This window comes from Calliopsis andreniformis, chromosome 8, assembly GCF_051401765.1.
Source record: "Calliopsis andreniformis isolate RMS-2024a chromosome 8, iyCalAndr_principal, whole genome shotgun sequence".
NCBI lineage: Eukaryota > Metazoa > Arthropoda > Insecta > Hymenoptera > Andrenidae > Calliopsis > Calliopsis andreniformis.
In genome coordinates, this window is record NC_135069.1 from 1,878,053 (window position 1) to 1,892,728 (window position 14,676).

At 42.4% G+C, this 14,676-nt stretch overlaps 1 protein-coding gene and 1 long non-coding RNA gene across 2 annotated transcripts in view; one reads left to right on the top strand and one right to left on the bottom strand.

Moving 5' to 3' along the window:
- The first annotated feature begins 7,036 nt into the window (after positions 1–7,036).
- Positions 7,037–14,676, top strand: part of Dscam1 (Down syndrome cell adhesion molecule 1) — a 52,856-nt gene continuing 45,216 nt past the window's right edge. The window contains exons 1-4 of the mRNA XM_076383451.1: positions 7,037–7,223; positions 9,057–9,180; positions 12,324–12,505; positions 12,924–13,062. Of these exons, the coding sequence (XP_076239566.1) occupies positions 9,093–9,180; positions 12,324–12,505; positions 12,924–13,062 (409 nt within the window). The 5' untranslated portion in view covers positions 7,037–7,223; positions 9,057–9,092. The remainder of the gene's footprint in view (positions 7,224–9,056; positions 9,181–12,323; positions 12,506–12,923; positions 13,063–14,676) is intronic.
- Positions 7,203–8,375, bottom strand: LOC143182463 (uncharacterized). The gene is made up of 2 exons (XR_013002442.1): positions 8,168–8,375; positions 7,203–7,408 (listed from the first exon to the last, which is right to left on the bottom strand). It is a non-coding gene; the product is annotated as an uncharacterized LOC143182463 (long non-coding RNA).

Genomic DNA, 14,676 nt, shown 5'->3' on the forward strand with positions numbered 1-14,676 from the left:
TTTGAATATTTGAAAATTATGGAATCTTGAAATTTGAGAATTTGGAAATTGATTTTCTAATATTTTTTTTTCTTTTGCTTCAGGCCCAGCAGACGCCCACCTGGGTAATTCGTCGAGCTGTCTTCATCCCGTGGGTGTAAGGTAACGCATGTTTATGGTTCCTCTGGTCACTTAATCATGTCGTAGGACACAAAGGTCCGAAGCGGCACGGGTGACTGGTTGTATTTTATATTTGTTTTGCGAGCATAGTGACCACGGGTATAGATTTATACTCGTGAGTAGTAACATTGTTTTGTGTATTTATTAGATCAGGCTAGGGTCTTCTTGTACGTCGCGTTTTTTAATAATATAAATATTCCATTCTGTGATTGAAAATATAATATAGAAATCTATAAGTACAAATATTATATGAATATAATTTTTATGAACAGTCTCCTGACTGTATTATTGCTGTAACTATAAAGTAATAATGAGAAAATGAATATTATAATTAAAATATAGTAATATTGAGTCTATATAATCCATTGCTGATATCTGAGAGTATGAATTACTCAATTTCTTCTAAGAAATAGTGAAATGTACTATAATATAGTATAGTTTACTTTTCTTACTGTCTAGTTTTATAATATAGTCAAATATACGAATTCGTTCATTTAAGAAAAAAATATTTTACTACATGTACAAGAAGGCATTTCGCGACGGGTTGATTTCGTTATCAAGTAATGCTGATGACCAACAAGTTTTCTATTTTTATTTAAGAAAGATTACTTTGACGACGGAATCGCCCGAGGTTGTTTTGAAATATTGAAATTATTAGAGTTTTGAAAGAAATAAAAAGTAGAGTCACAGCTTCAATAAAGAGTTAGGAATTTTGAAAAAAAAAAGAAAAATTTTCCTAATCCCCAATCCTTCCCCTTTGCAAAAGAAATTAGAGTCATTTTAAAGAAAATGAAAGTTGATACTAGACCGCTAGATTCTGTACATATATTAATCACTTTTTTTAGATCAGGATTTTCAGGTACCAATCCCGTACCTGTTGCTTCCGACTCACTCACGTGCCCAGGTGCTACGTGTGTGGGTGGAAGCAATAGGGCACGATGACCTAGTTGTAAGATTCTAATCAATTCAGCGGCTGGCGCTGTGTTAGTGTACCGTGCACGACGTATTTTCCACTTGTGTGTGTGTGGTTAGGCAGTGGAATTGCGTCGGTAGTTTACTAAAGTAGTTTACTTACCCCCCCACATACATATTCCTAAGAATGTCATCTGGAATATGTGCCTAAAATCGATGATAACATACATATGTCACAGTACACAGTATGTAATCATTAATCACTATATCATATTCATATATGACCCTTTGCTTTTCATTTCAATTTCACGTATTCGCAATGGTCACTAGCCTTTGCCAGTCGATTTCAGGAAAATGGTACGTAACTTAGAGTGTGCTTGTTGTATGCCAAGCTCGGGTGACGGAGGCGTCCCGGGACGTTCTCCCTAGTGTAGGTCCTGCACCCGGGTGTCATGTGTGAGAACCGTGGAGTGTAAGAGCCGAAGGTGGGTGGGGGGTGGGGCGCGAGATTGGTGTGAGTGTCTTTTTTTGCCATTTATGAAGTAAAATAGGGCTACCGGTTCATGTAGCTAGGTAGGTAGTTTACTTTCTGGTGTGCCTGTTAGATGTAAGTAGGTAGGGCCAGTGCAGGTCATCACAGTCTCTGGTCGGGTAGGCGCGTCTTCGCGTGGTGACCTGTTTCTGGGATCCATTTGAAGGGACAAGGTGAAGCTGGCGCGATGGAGCATGCCATTGCCTCGGTTTCATTCTTGGTTCTTCAAATTCAACGACATTGCACTAGGGTCGTTGAGCCGCGGTCGGAAGGACAGGCTCGAACGTTAGGTCTCAGATTCTGTATCAGTTTCTGGGGCCGAATCCATTTGGGGAGTTAAGAGTGCAGCTGGTTCGATGGCAGAAATACTATCGTCCCGGTTTTCCTTTTGGCCCCTCAAATTCAACGACATTGCACTAGGGTCGTTGAGCCGCGGTCGGAAGGATAGGTCGAACGTTTATCCATTTGGGGAGTAGAGAGAGCTGAAGTTGATCCGATGGTAGCAATACTATCGCCTCAATTTTGCTTCTCGACTCTTCAAATTCAACGACATTGCACTAGGGTCGTTGAGCCGCGATCGGAAGGACAGGTCGAACGTTTATCCATTTGGGGAGTAGAGAGAGCTGAAGTTGATCCGATGGTAGCAATACTATCGCCTCAATTTTGCTTCTCGACTCTTCAAATTCAACGACATTGCACTAGGGTCGTTGAGCCGCGGTCGCGAAGTCTCATAGGTCGAACGTTGCGCCCGAGATTCAGCACGCGTTCACGAACAGAGATTTCTTGGCAGTATTAGACTCCCTTGCAATTGCTGGTCGTGTTCTCGTGCTTTACCCTAGCTTGAGGATTCGTTCGTCCTCAATGCGGTGGGGAATCTTCGGGCCTAGTGTTAAGTAAGACATCATCAGGGTGGAGCACCCGAAGAAAGAAGACGAAGAGTCCCTGCAAGAATTGGGAAACTACTAATGGCTCGCCATCCGAGGATCCCTATCCTCTGATGGAGTGTCATTCCTGTTACTACTTTGTCACTATGCTCATATTAGCTTGTTAGTATTAAGTTGCCATGGCCGCCTTAAGCTGGCCCAACGAGGGAACCCAGCAATGTTGGGCAAATCGCGATTGGAATTAGTGTTGCGAAATTAATACGGTTTGAAGTAGTGTTGCGATGAATTATAAAACGCGTTGCTTTGATACATATTTTGCATTAGAGTCATTTTGCATTAGAGTCATTTTGCATTAGAGTCATTTTGCATTAGAGTCATTTTGCGTTAGAGTCATTTTGCGTTAGAGTCATTTTGCGTTAGAGTCATTTTGCATTAGTCATTAATACTATTAGATTTTTTACTTAGTAGTAGTAGTAAATTAATTTTTTGTCCCTTTTTCTTGAATTAGTGTTGCGATGCTAAACGCGTTCCCTTTAAATATTGCTATTTTAATTAGAGAATTTGTTTTGTATTACGATTAGCTTTTTTAAAATACAATTGTAATTTTGTAGTAGTTCTTTCTTTAAAATTAGAGTTGCGAAAAAGATTGATCGCGTTTTCATGTAGAGTTGCGAAAAAAAAGAAGCCCAAATTGAACGCTGGGACCAGGAACCACACCACCCAGCCTTAAAAAAGGCTGGAACCAGGAAGTACACCACCCAGCCTTAAAGAAGGCTGGAACCAGGAAGTGTACACCACTCAGCCTTCAGGAAGGCTGCAACCAGGAAGTACACCACTCAGCCTTCAGGAAGGCTGCAACGACCTGCCGCGAAATAGTGTTGCGTATGATGAGATATGGGTGCATAGCATTATAGTGTTGCGAGGAAATTGACATACGGGAGCTCGTTCTTCGTATTCATTGAATTAACACTGCGACCAATTGGGAGCTTTTATGTTCAATGAATTTCGAAGACTTATTCTTGAAAAAGCACCTTCGGGAATTTTTTTGAAATGTTGAAGTAGAGTCGAAAGCAACATAGCGCCCTTTATGCGGCTGCTGTCGGGAGCTAATTATGTAATTAGTAAATTAGTGTTGCGAAAACAATTCATACGCGATTGCTCGAAATGAAAGCCCTTCTGGCATCAATCTTTTTAGCGCCCCACGTGGCTGCTGTAGGGATTTTGTGCTTCACATTCATTGAATTAATATAGCAACCAAATATGCATTCTTTTTTGAATGCATTTGGAAGCTTTTTTATTTAATGAATTGTGGAGAGATTGCGAACACCGCGTAAATGAAGTAGTGTTGCGAATAATTAGCGCCCTTTGTGGCTGCTGACGCGAACTCATGTTCATTGCATTAGTGTCGTGATCAATTTGTCCCTTTTGGATACTGCAAACATTTAGCGAATAAATATTGTATAGTCTATACATAATTGTATAGTCTATACATAATTTATTCGATAAATGCTCGCGGCCTGGGGTCGATCACGACCGTATTTGTAGAACATGAGTTATTGAAATTTAAATGTCCGTTTTTGAAAATACTGCTGTAAAATATGATTAGAGTTTGGTGAAAAATATGATATGCTTTGCCAAAAGAATATTATATTAAGAGTACTAATATGTAATGAAAATTTTAAATGTGTACCTAGTAGATATTGCAAAGATTGAAATATTTTAAGATATTGAATTGAATTATTGATAAAGTTTTTATACAATTTTTTGAAATTAGTAATTGCTTTCGTTATTAGTTTTTTGTATTGTATTTTGCGCATTTGAGAATTGATGCAATAGAGTAGTGTATTTTTTTATTAATTTCAAGAAATCCTCTGTATTAATCAATTGTTTGTAAGATACTATGAATAATGAGCTTGCACTTAAAAATGTATAAACGCGATTCAATACTTTATATTGATGCTAAATTTTGTAGTAGCATTGATATTAAAAAAATGCTTATTGATTTTAAATTTATTTTTCCATTTCACTCCTTTTTATCTTGACACTGAATTAATTTCATTTCATTTTTATTTAATGAATTATAGACAGGTTGCGAACACGTCGGGATTTTTTTAGATACTATCGCGTAAATGAAGTAGTGTTGCGAATAATTAGCGCCCTTTGTGGCTGCTGACGGGAACTCTTCATGTTCATTACATTAGTGTCGTGATCAATTTGTCCCTTTGGATACTGCGAACATTCAGCGAATAAATACTGTATAGTCTTCCCTCTAATCTCCGAAATACTATACAAAATTTATTCGATAAATGCTCGCGGCCGGGGGTCGATCACGAGCGTATTTGTAGAACATGAGAGATTGAAATTTAAAAAATCGAGTTTTGTTTATATGGAAAATGTATATTGTAGGATGTTTTATATAATATAAACTGTATATTGTGTATTGTGTATTATATATTGTGTATTATATATTGTGTATTATATATTGTGTATTATATATTGTGTATTATATATTGCGTATTATATATTGTGTATTATATATTGTGTACTGTATATTGTATATGTATAGATCTGGGCATATTTTATTCAAAGTAAAGATAACAATACTTATTCAATATAATATATACATAAGTATTTCAAGATGAAATACATAGCTATAAATTAAAAAATAAATCATTCTTGGAAGTATGCCCAGATCTAATTATTAAATGTACTAATCGGGCACACAAGTTTCTGTTACAGCAAATATTTCTAGAAAAATATAGGTTTATTATAGAAGTTAACAAATATGGAAATGATTGGAAATGATTGGAAATGATTGGAAATGATTACGGAGTTGCAAAATGAAATTAACATAAAGAAAGAAAGAAAGAAAGAAAGAAGGAAGGAAAGAAGAAAAGAAGAACATCTTCAAAAAAGTGTAAGAAAAAGAGACTCGAGTCTCGGGATTCATATTAAAAAATTATAGTTAAAAGAATCTTATATTAATGCATTTCTGCTTTCTGTTTCAGGGACATTATTTCAGGATATGGATTCATGGAGTATTATATTCCATGAAATTTTGTTTAACACATTGTTTAGTTTGTTTCAGAAATTCATCGTGGGACCATCATCGTGGGATATCGCCGTTAAGAAGAATGGGGGGGGGGGGGGGGGGGGGGGGGTGGTATTTTCTTTAACTATTAGATAGGCAGGCACATAGTATTAAGTAGACAAAGTAGTACTTAAGTATTAGGCGTGCGTTTAAGATAAGGTGGTAGCGTGGTGAAGGGTAATTATAAGTATTTTAATAGATATAAGGTGCGGCGTTATTATAAGTAGTATAAGTTAAGGCGTTTTTAGTTAAGTTAATTTAGGATAAGTTAATATAATATCTTATTCCTTTTCAGAACTGTAGAGAAAAGCTCCTTTTGCTGCTTCTTTGCGGAACGATTAAAATCGTTTGGCAAACAAGTATCAAAAGGATCTAAATTATATAAAAGGAGGGTGGATGGGATTGTGGTAGGGACGGGTCTCCATTCGCAGCAACCTCCCCGTGGTGAGACCTGGGAACCGATCTTATTTGAAGTATAATTACTAATCATATCACAAGTGGCTTTGTAATATAATTATTAATTATATAGCAAATAAGTGGAGCTAATTGGCTGCGATTCATTTAATGGAAGGAATTCGTACGATCAAAATCTAAATGAAATCCGGATGAACATACCTTAGTGGATAATAATGATTAAATTTTCAATTAATTTGAAAGCAATTTTATTTTAAATTGAATTTGGCGGAATAGAAATTACACGGCTTGCCATCTTACGAAGTAAAATGCAATTAGGTCGTTAGATCGAATTCCTTCCTTATCCACAGTAGCACATGCATTTCCGATAAAATGTATACCATTCGATTTATTTTCTAAGGTATCAGATGAGTACTTTATACTCGTTTGTGGCGGTATTTTTGAATTTCATGTATGCAGTTTCATATTTCTTCAAATTATACAATACTTCATAAGTAGATGACAATTTTCAAAGTTTCTGTCTTGTGATTATGACTGTACAGTTTTATTTTGTAAGATGTAAAACTGTAGAATCTCTTTGCGCAATATAATATAAAGCATTAACAATAGTAATCGCATCTTGTAAAAAGAATTTGCTACATCTATATTATAGAAGCAATCAATTAACATTTGAAAGAAGAAAATGCGAAAATTGTCGCTAGTCAAACCCGCCAGCTTGCCACTACTTCAATCAAATTTGCATTTCATACAATTCCATGGCACAGTAATTAAAAAAAGCTTTTCCAATCCCTTTACAAAATGTAACCAGCAAAAGCATTAAGTTTGATTAAATCTGTTCTAAAAGTGAAAGGGAGTGGACCGTGGAACGGGGTAGAGAGTAAACCGAAGTCGATGTTCACATGCAATAGCTTTAATTCAAAACAAAATTTCCCCAACTCCGGTAACAATTACGGTAGACGGGTGCGAAAGTAGATAGGTCCGCTTCCGTCGCGCCTGACAAAGGTCGACCAACCGACGCCCCCACCACGGGGACGCTAGAGCCAAGAGCGTATCACGACGACGGCCCCCCACCGTCGACCTCGACGAGATCCCGTGGAGCAGCCGCTGTCCCGAAGTAAAACGACGCTCCTCGCTGCACTCTTCGGTCGTCCACGGACCTAGAGTGTTCGTTCTTGTTCTCTGAGCGGTCTGGTCAGCGTGTGTCTCTCCGATTTCAATCGACGTGTCGTCGGTACGTAGACCGGCACGAAATCGTTGGTTCACGCACGTGCGTGAGTCACGCTCCAAATGACTCGCCTACGAGTCCTCGCGTTGCTCGTTTCGAAAAGCCGAATCGAAAATCTTGACCGGTTCCTTGGAGGTTTACGAAATCTCTTCCTCTCTCCGTCGTGGGTGTGTTCGTGTGTGCATGTGCTGCTGTGAATAAAGAGTGTGATCATCGCGTGTGATCGTTCCTCTTGATTAAAAAGCAGTTTGATTAATCTTCGAGCCCGAGAGATCGCAACAGCTTGAGAAGGAATGTGATTTGTTGGAAGATTGGTCGTAAAATTGACAGTGCCAGGGGGTGGTCAGTGGAAACTGACAGGTTTAAAGACTCCCAGGAATAGCAAGCGTGTCAACGCACTGCGACGTTTCGCGCTGAATTATTTAATTGGAAGACCGAAACGATTTGTCAGACAGGGAGACTCGCCGCTCGCGTGTGGGGCGATCGAGCAGCGGTTTATTTCCGTTTCGAATTGAAGGAAAGCGTTGTTCGGCTCTGAGGAAGATAGATACAGAGAAAAAGTAAAAAGCTCGCGTCGCGTGCAAGGGTGGTGACCTTCCGCGGGGGACGTGGGGGTGTCCTAGATCCATCAGACTCGATACGTGCTACTATCGGCACAGGGATTTAATTGAATCAAACAGGAGCCGCGTGTCTGCGAAATCTGCGCTCGGATTCGCAGCTTGGGTGGTGGTGAGCTAAGGGCCAGGGGGTGTAGTGGTATTTCTGGTCCAGGTAGTCGAGCTATGTGGGCATTTCGGGAGGTCAGAGCGGGTTTTCCGGATTTAGCAGAGGTCTCGCGGAGAATCGGGCTGGCGAGCAAGCGGCTGGCTCGGGCGAATACCAGCAAGCATGGCGTACGCTGCACGAGGGGTAGATTGGTCCGCTCCGCACCCTGCGATCAATAAACCCACCGAAAGGGAGCAGCTCCGTGACGAGCCGCACTACTCCGTGCTTCTGCTTCTCTCCTCTGTCTCTTTCGCTCTCGTTCTCTCCATCCATTCCTCCTCTGTCCCACGTTCGTTGTCCTCTTCCTACCTGACACGGCGGTGCTATCAACGATTCAGCACGTGCACGATGTTTCGCCGGTGCTTTTGAAAAACCACTGGCAACGTGCTCCAAGGATTATCACGAATCGACGGACGCCAAAAGTTTCGTCCACTTTCAGTTTTCACGCGATGACGTGTCCCTTTTTTCTCTCATATTCGCTCGCATCGCTTTTTAGCCTGCTCGAACTGTTGACGCGCATGTATTTTCGTTTGCATCCCCCAGATCGTGTATCGCTGTGATTTCAGGGTAGAACTGTCGTCGAGACTTTTTCTCCTGCAAATTGTAGCATGCATTGGTTTTGCTATTTTTTTCATTGGTAATCTGCTACCAGCGAACGTTACCTCGATGTCCATAGTAGTTGCGTGTCGGTCGTAGGAGAATGTAGAAACTGAGGGAACTATTAAGTACGACCGATGACGTGTACGGCTTCCGGTCAGCAGCTTGCACAGGGCTAGCGGTCATGCATGGTACTTCGAGCTTAAAAATATTTGCCACGCTTGTATCTGAGCCAGCCGGCGTGGATGGGACTAGTTGACCTCGAACAGTGGAAACGTTGCTCGATTTGAATGCTGCACTCGTGGAGTTCGTCGAGTCGTTCTCCACTGCAGGAAGCTACTCAGGAAATCGTTTCGGTAGTCATTTGCTCCTGTTTCCCACCCCCTCGAAGTGGCACGAGTCAACGTGGCTGTTGCGATCTTTCGCGGCGTCTGCAGTGAGCTTCCGTTCAGTTTTGTGCTTTTTATGTGAAACCAGGTGAGAATCAGTGCGATCGAGGAATACAGGATCAGGATGTGGCGCGATCCTCCAGGAGGGGGGTGTAAGAACCCCGTCTACATCGCGGCGATGCTTTTATTGGCTGTCTTGGCAATGACTAATGGTGAGTTTAATAAAGGAGTTCTAAGCTTAGGAGCCTCGTGAGAAAATGAATCGAGGAAGTGGCTTTTAATGGCCCAATGCTAACGAAGAGAGCGTGCGTGGCTGCGTTGTATCTTGCTCATCTAATCGTTTATGCATCGAGAACGTATGATGCGTTGCAAGCTGTGAGGTCAGCAGCTGACGCCAGTCACTCCTCTTGCATTTAATAATCTTCCGGATGGGCACGTTTCTTAGATACTCTGACAGTGGGGGGCTTCTTGCTGGTGATTCAGGGAATTGGCTGCGACGATTTCTGTCAGCGTTCCGAGACCATTGAGCGGATTCCGTTGAGATTGCGATTTGGAGTATTCTGAGAGATGACTTGGAGGAATCGATACTGAACTCGGTGAAATATGAAGATAAACGTAGTGGAGAATAATTGTTGTCTGAATGGGAGAAGGCGGAGCTAGGAAAAATTGCGAAATACATTGGATTTGAAAAACCTAGTGTCTGTATTTTCTCGAAACCTCCAGTCATCCTTTATTTTGATTAAAGTATCCTCTTGAATTTCACTCGAGGTAGTTGAAACGTTTCATCTCGCTAAGAGGATTCTGTTGCGCAACTTTCACTATTCGCGCAATTTCGAGGAAGCAATATTCCATCTCGAGAGTGGAATGGTACCTCGGAAATCGTCTTGGCCGTTGTCGATGCAATCTGGCCTGTCGGTTCATTTCGAATCCATCACTCCGTGAAAGGTCCACGAGGCGTAGGTAGAAACGGAGCACGGTGTGCAGCTGCCGAAGAAAAGGCCAAGAAAGAGGGGAAAGGGGAGAAGAGCGAGGGAAAGGAACAGCTGCTGTTCCCAGAACGGACGCTGATGCTTTGAAAGAGAATCGTATTTTGCCGGAGCAACGTGTGCCCATCGCCAGGTGAATCTTTTGATTTTACGTCCATGATGCTCTCGACAGGAGACTCGGCGGCGATGATTCAGCGTTGGGATGTCGTTCCATTGAGAAAAAAGATCATGACCAATGCAGCATTGCACGTTGCTTGCAGTCTTTGGGAAGGCGTAGAAAATTGTCCATATTACGTTGGAAAAGGTTTAAAGATTCAGTGAAAGCTTCATTGTTGGATGTTACACAAATGATCCACTACTCGAACGTACAGGTATTGGAAAACAGGAAGTCCTTATAAAACATTGTTTCTCTCGATGAAAGAATGCTCCGAAGTTCCTCTCGGCTGACGCACAAAAGAATGTATTCACATTTTTGAGTGCATCTCACGTGCATACTAACGAGTGATGTCCTCGATATCGACTCACATAATGAGGAAAATGTTTCTGAAACTAGCTGAAGTAGTCCAGTGCGGTCTTATCAATGATCAGGAAAATTGTATACAAAAAGTTAACGTTTTTTTAGCATCACTAAAGTTCCTATTGTATCCCCAATTAAACTAAGGAAATAAAGTGCACTTTTCCTCGTATTTTCGGCAGGGGTTGCCTTCCACCTCGCACTTTCTCTCGCAAGCAGTCTGCTCGACTGGCGATACAGTTCTCAGTCTCAATTTTGCATAGATGAAGTGAAGAATGCTAAACGACGAGATATCAGTCGCGGTTCCTCCGACTCTCCTCCAGCTTTCAAAAGTCTCGATTACCATGCTCGTCACGACCCTTCTTCAGCTCCGATACGCGTAAACGCGCGTGAGTCACACACACGGATCGCTGATACGATGTACACAGGACTATAATATAGCCACGCTGTACGTTTGCTGGAAATATATTCGATGCAGCGTGCCTGGACGTTTCAAAGCTTGCCTATATATAGATTACGGGCCGGTTATCGACCGAGGAGAATCTCGTCTTTGATCGAGAACGCGTAACGCCAGAGCTTTACGAAAAATGTTTCACACGACGCGCTTATCGGGTCACTGATCAATCTTCTTTCGCTGCCTTTCTCCGCGCCAATGTTAACAGACGGGCGGTGGCCATTCAGCACGCGATCGGCGACACGGAGGCGATACCGGAAGTGGCTTGAAGTCGTTCGGTTCTCCGTCGTGAGCCACGACCAGATGCAGAGGACGGTGATTAAATTGACGAGGCTGCATCAACTAAGAATAGAACCGAGGGTAAAGTTTGCAGAGATAAGCGATGCAGCCGAACGTCGAAAGTTCGGAACACCTGTTCCTCGTACCTGCGTGCCTCCTGTCGTTGCCTCGATGGTACGCTCTGCCAACCGGTTCTTCGTGACTCGACTTTACGGAGCGCTACGTTTATTATGAACTGGTAGGCGATTACGCGGGAAGAAAGTGGCACAAGGAGCTCTTGTATAATCGTAAACATGCGACTGAAAACGTGTGTAAAAGTAAAGCGCGTCTTGTGGGATTTCGCCTAGTTGAGGAAATCTGCGAGCATCGGTGATGGCTTGAGGCTTCCATACTTAAGCTTTTTTCTGAGAGTGTTATTACCCCTCGGGAGATTTAGGGGAGATTTATTCTTATGGGAGTTTGTGGCGCATATGCTTGAGTGCTTGTTTCCCTAGAAAGAGGAATTACTCTGATATTTAAGGGATTAGTTAACGTGTAACCCAGTTTCAATTAGAAATTTCTCGAATACCTGTGTTACAAGTTGCCCAACAGATCTATTCTGCACCTCATTTGTACTCTGACCAGCTTCTGTCAGTATTTGAAATGCGTGTGGGTTGGAATACTCTTCTAAAAGGGATTGCAATCTCAACAGTCTGAATCTCATGCATCCCACATGCCTCCTAGTTTATAATTCGATCAGTAGGTGCATTGATGCAAGGGAAAATTTGTATGACAAAGACGACAAGGAGCAGAGCTCATCGCGACGGAAGAGGAATCGCGCATTACGTTCTCCCTTATGGTCACGTGACGTTGATAGCATATTATTCAATAGTAGACCGGCAACCTGTTGTTTGCTGCAATTGGCGACGCGCCAATTGAACGTGGGTGTTGCGTATCCTGATGGAGACTGATGATAAGCGAAACCGAAAGACACGCAGTAAAAGTTGCTCCGCGAGCGACGAATTTGGCTAATTAATCTGTTAGCGACGTTGCAACTCCACGCTCTCTCGGTTGTCGTTAGCATTGGAAAGAACCGAGGAATCGAATCGGTGTCCGAACAAACGTCTCGTTGTTTATTCGCAGTGGCTTACGCTGAGGATGAATCGATGGGACCAGTGTTTGTCAAGGAACCACCAAACCGAGTTGACTTCTCAAATGGAACCGGAGCTGTCGTCGAATGCCAGGCAAGAGGAAACCCACAGCCGGATATCATCTGGGTTCGCGCCGACGGAAGTGCTGTAGGGGATGTTCCTGGACTTCGACAGGTACCTTTCCTTTGGCAAAAATATTTCGGAGGGGTTGACTTTGATTTATTTAATTTCCCTTCGCGCTATACCGTAAGATGAAATTCTGTAAGACGTCTGAAGGATTGTACAGGGTGATTTAGAAATGGAGACGTATTTCATTTCTTCATTTCTTCGCACTAAGCAGTATCCCTTGTCATATTCTACTCAAATGGACTCTCATTCTAAATCTTCCTGTACAAATCAGACTTTCCTTTTCTTATGAGCCTACTTGCGCTTTAATCGAACGTCCCACTGTATCGAACACTCGTACTCCCACGTGACGAGCATTTGCCGATGCAACGATCTTACGTCAGTCGTAGAAGGTCGAAGTAATTGTCGCCTTATTAGTCAGGAATTAGTGCGTTCTTTCATAACGAGGGATCGCGCATGGTTGCAGGTATTGCCGAACGGAAACTTGGTCTTCCCTCCTTTCCGCGCCGAGGATTATCGTCAAGAGGTTCATGCTCAGGTTTACAGCTGTCTGGCACGATCCCCGGCAGGTTCAGTTCACAGCCGAGATGTTAACGTGAGAGCCGGTAAGTGTCCCGTCCCTTTGCTCGCATTCCAAAATCGCTCGGAACCCTGCCTGGCCAGCTGTCACTTTTCATACAAGATAACGAGGCGCACCTATTTGATAATGTGTGATTTATAGAGAGCGAACGTCTCGCCACTTCTTGAGGATAAGAACGTGTTTTTGCAAACGATATTATTATTTTAAAAATATTACTTTAGAGAGAATAAATATTTGCGCAAATAAGATCTTGTTTTAGTGATACTAATAAAATTTGGAGTGCATATGAAATACTTCTACAATTTATTGGGTATTATTCAGAAACATGTGTTCATTAAGTGAAAATTTCATTAATTGCAGTTTTATATTGCAGACTGTGATTTCATGTACAATTCAATATATTCCAATGATAGTCAATCTGTTAATATATGCAGTAGTTGATAGGGTCAAGAAGAATAAAGGTGGTAAGACGTTCTGCACTGGCCAGGCATGGGAAATTTTAAATCATTTTCTCCACAGTTGTTTCGAATAGTGAACGAACCAGCAAAGTCTTCGAATTTGGGTCAGTACTTCGCGTATCGGGTATGCCTGTCGCGATACACTGAGCGTAGGATATCGGTGGCAATTACCGCAGTCAGCTCGAACTTGGAGGCGAAATTAGACCCACACAATAACGAGCATTCGCTGCCGCCGCCGTTGTTCGCGAAAATGTTTACTGTTCTCCAGTCTACTCCTTGATTCACTGCCATGAAAAATCATATCGACCTCTATAAATTGGAGCTTCTATGTCGCTCAACAATTTCGTAAGCAAATCCCCCCTAGTTTTGCATCGAACCCTGTAATTCGAACTTAACAACGCTGACCCAATTGCGCGCGATTAAAGTGGCGCACCCTCCGAAAGCTCGAGCATGAGCGTTCGAAGGGAAACGCTGAACGAGAGACTGGAGCACAGCAGCTACTCGTGAAATCTCGGTAGCCCATTTTAACAGTGATATTATACAGTGGTGGCGCAGTACTACGACACAGACGTGAACAAGGAGTACGCGATCCGTGGTAACAGTGCCATTTTGAAGTGCGTCGTTCCGTCCTTCGTCGCTGACTTCGTCAAGGTTCTGTCCTGGCACACCGATCACGACGAGGAGTTCGTTCCAGGCGACGATTACGGTACAATTCGATCGATCTAGGCCAGAGTTTCTCAGCCTTTGACTTATGCCTCTCTTTCCATGATCAGTCACTTTTTTAACCCCCTTCTTTTCTTTTTTGTCTCCATGTTTTTCTTGTTCCCACCTTTCTTGTCTTTGAGACTCCTAAGGGATTATATAATTATCATTGAGAAACTCTGTTCTAGGCGATTCTTTCTTATCGTCCTAGCGAGCAGGTCGTTACGTGATCGAATCGCAGCAATCAGCACGGGAAGAAGAGGCGTCCAAATCGAACGATCGCGTGCACGATACTTATCGCTGGCTGCATCGAGCCCATCGCAGCTAGAACCCGTATAAAAACAGGGAACGTGCTCGGTTTCCCTCCACTCGCATAATCGCTGCGCGCGTACGCGAGAACATCGTCAGTCTCGTTAACGCTGTTCACAGCTCGTCGCTTATACCAGGGAGAGCGCGGTGGGCTAAATAATTGGAGCACA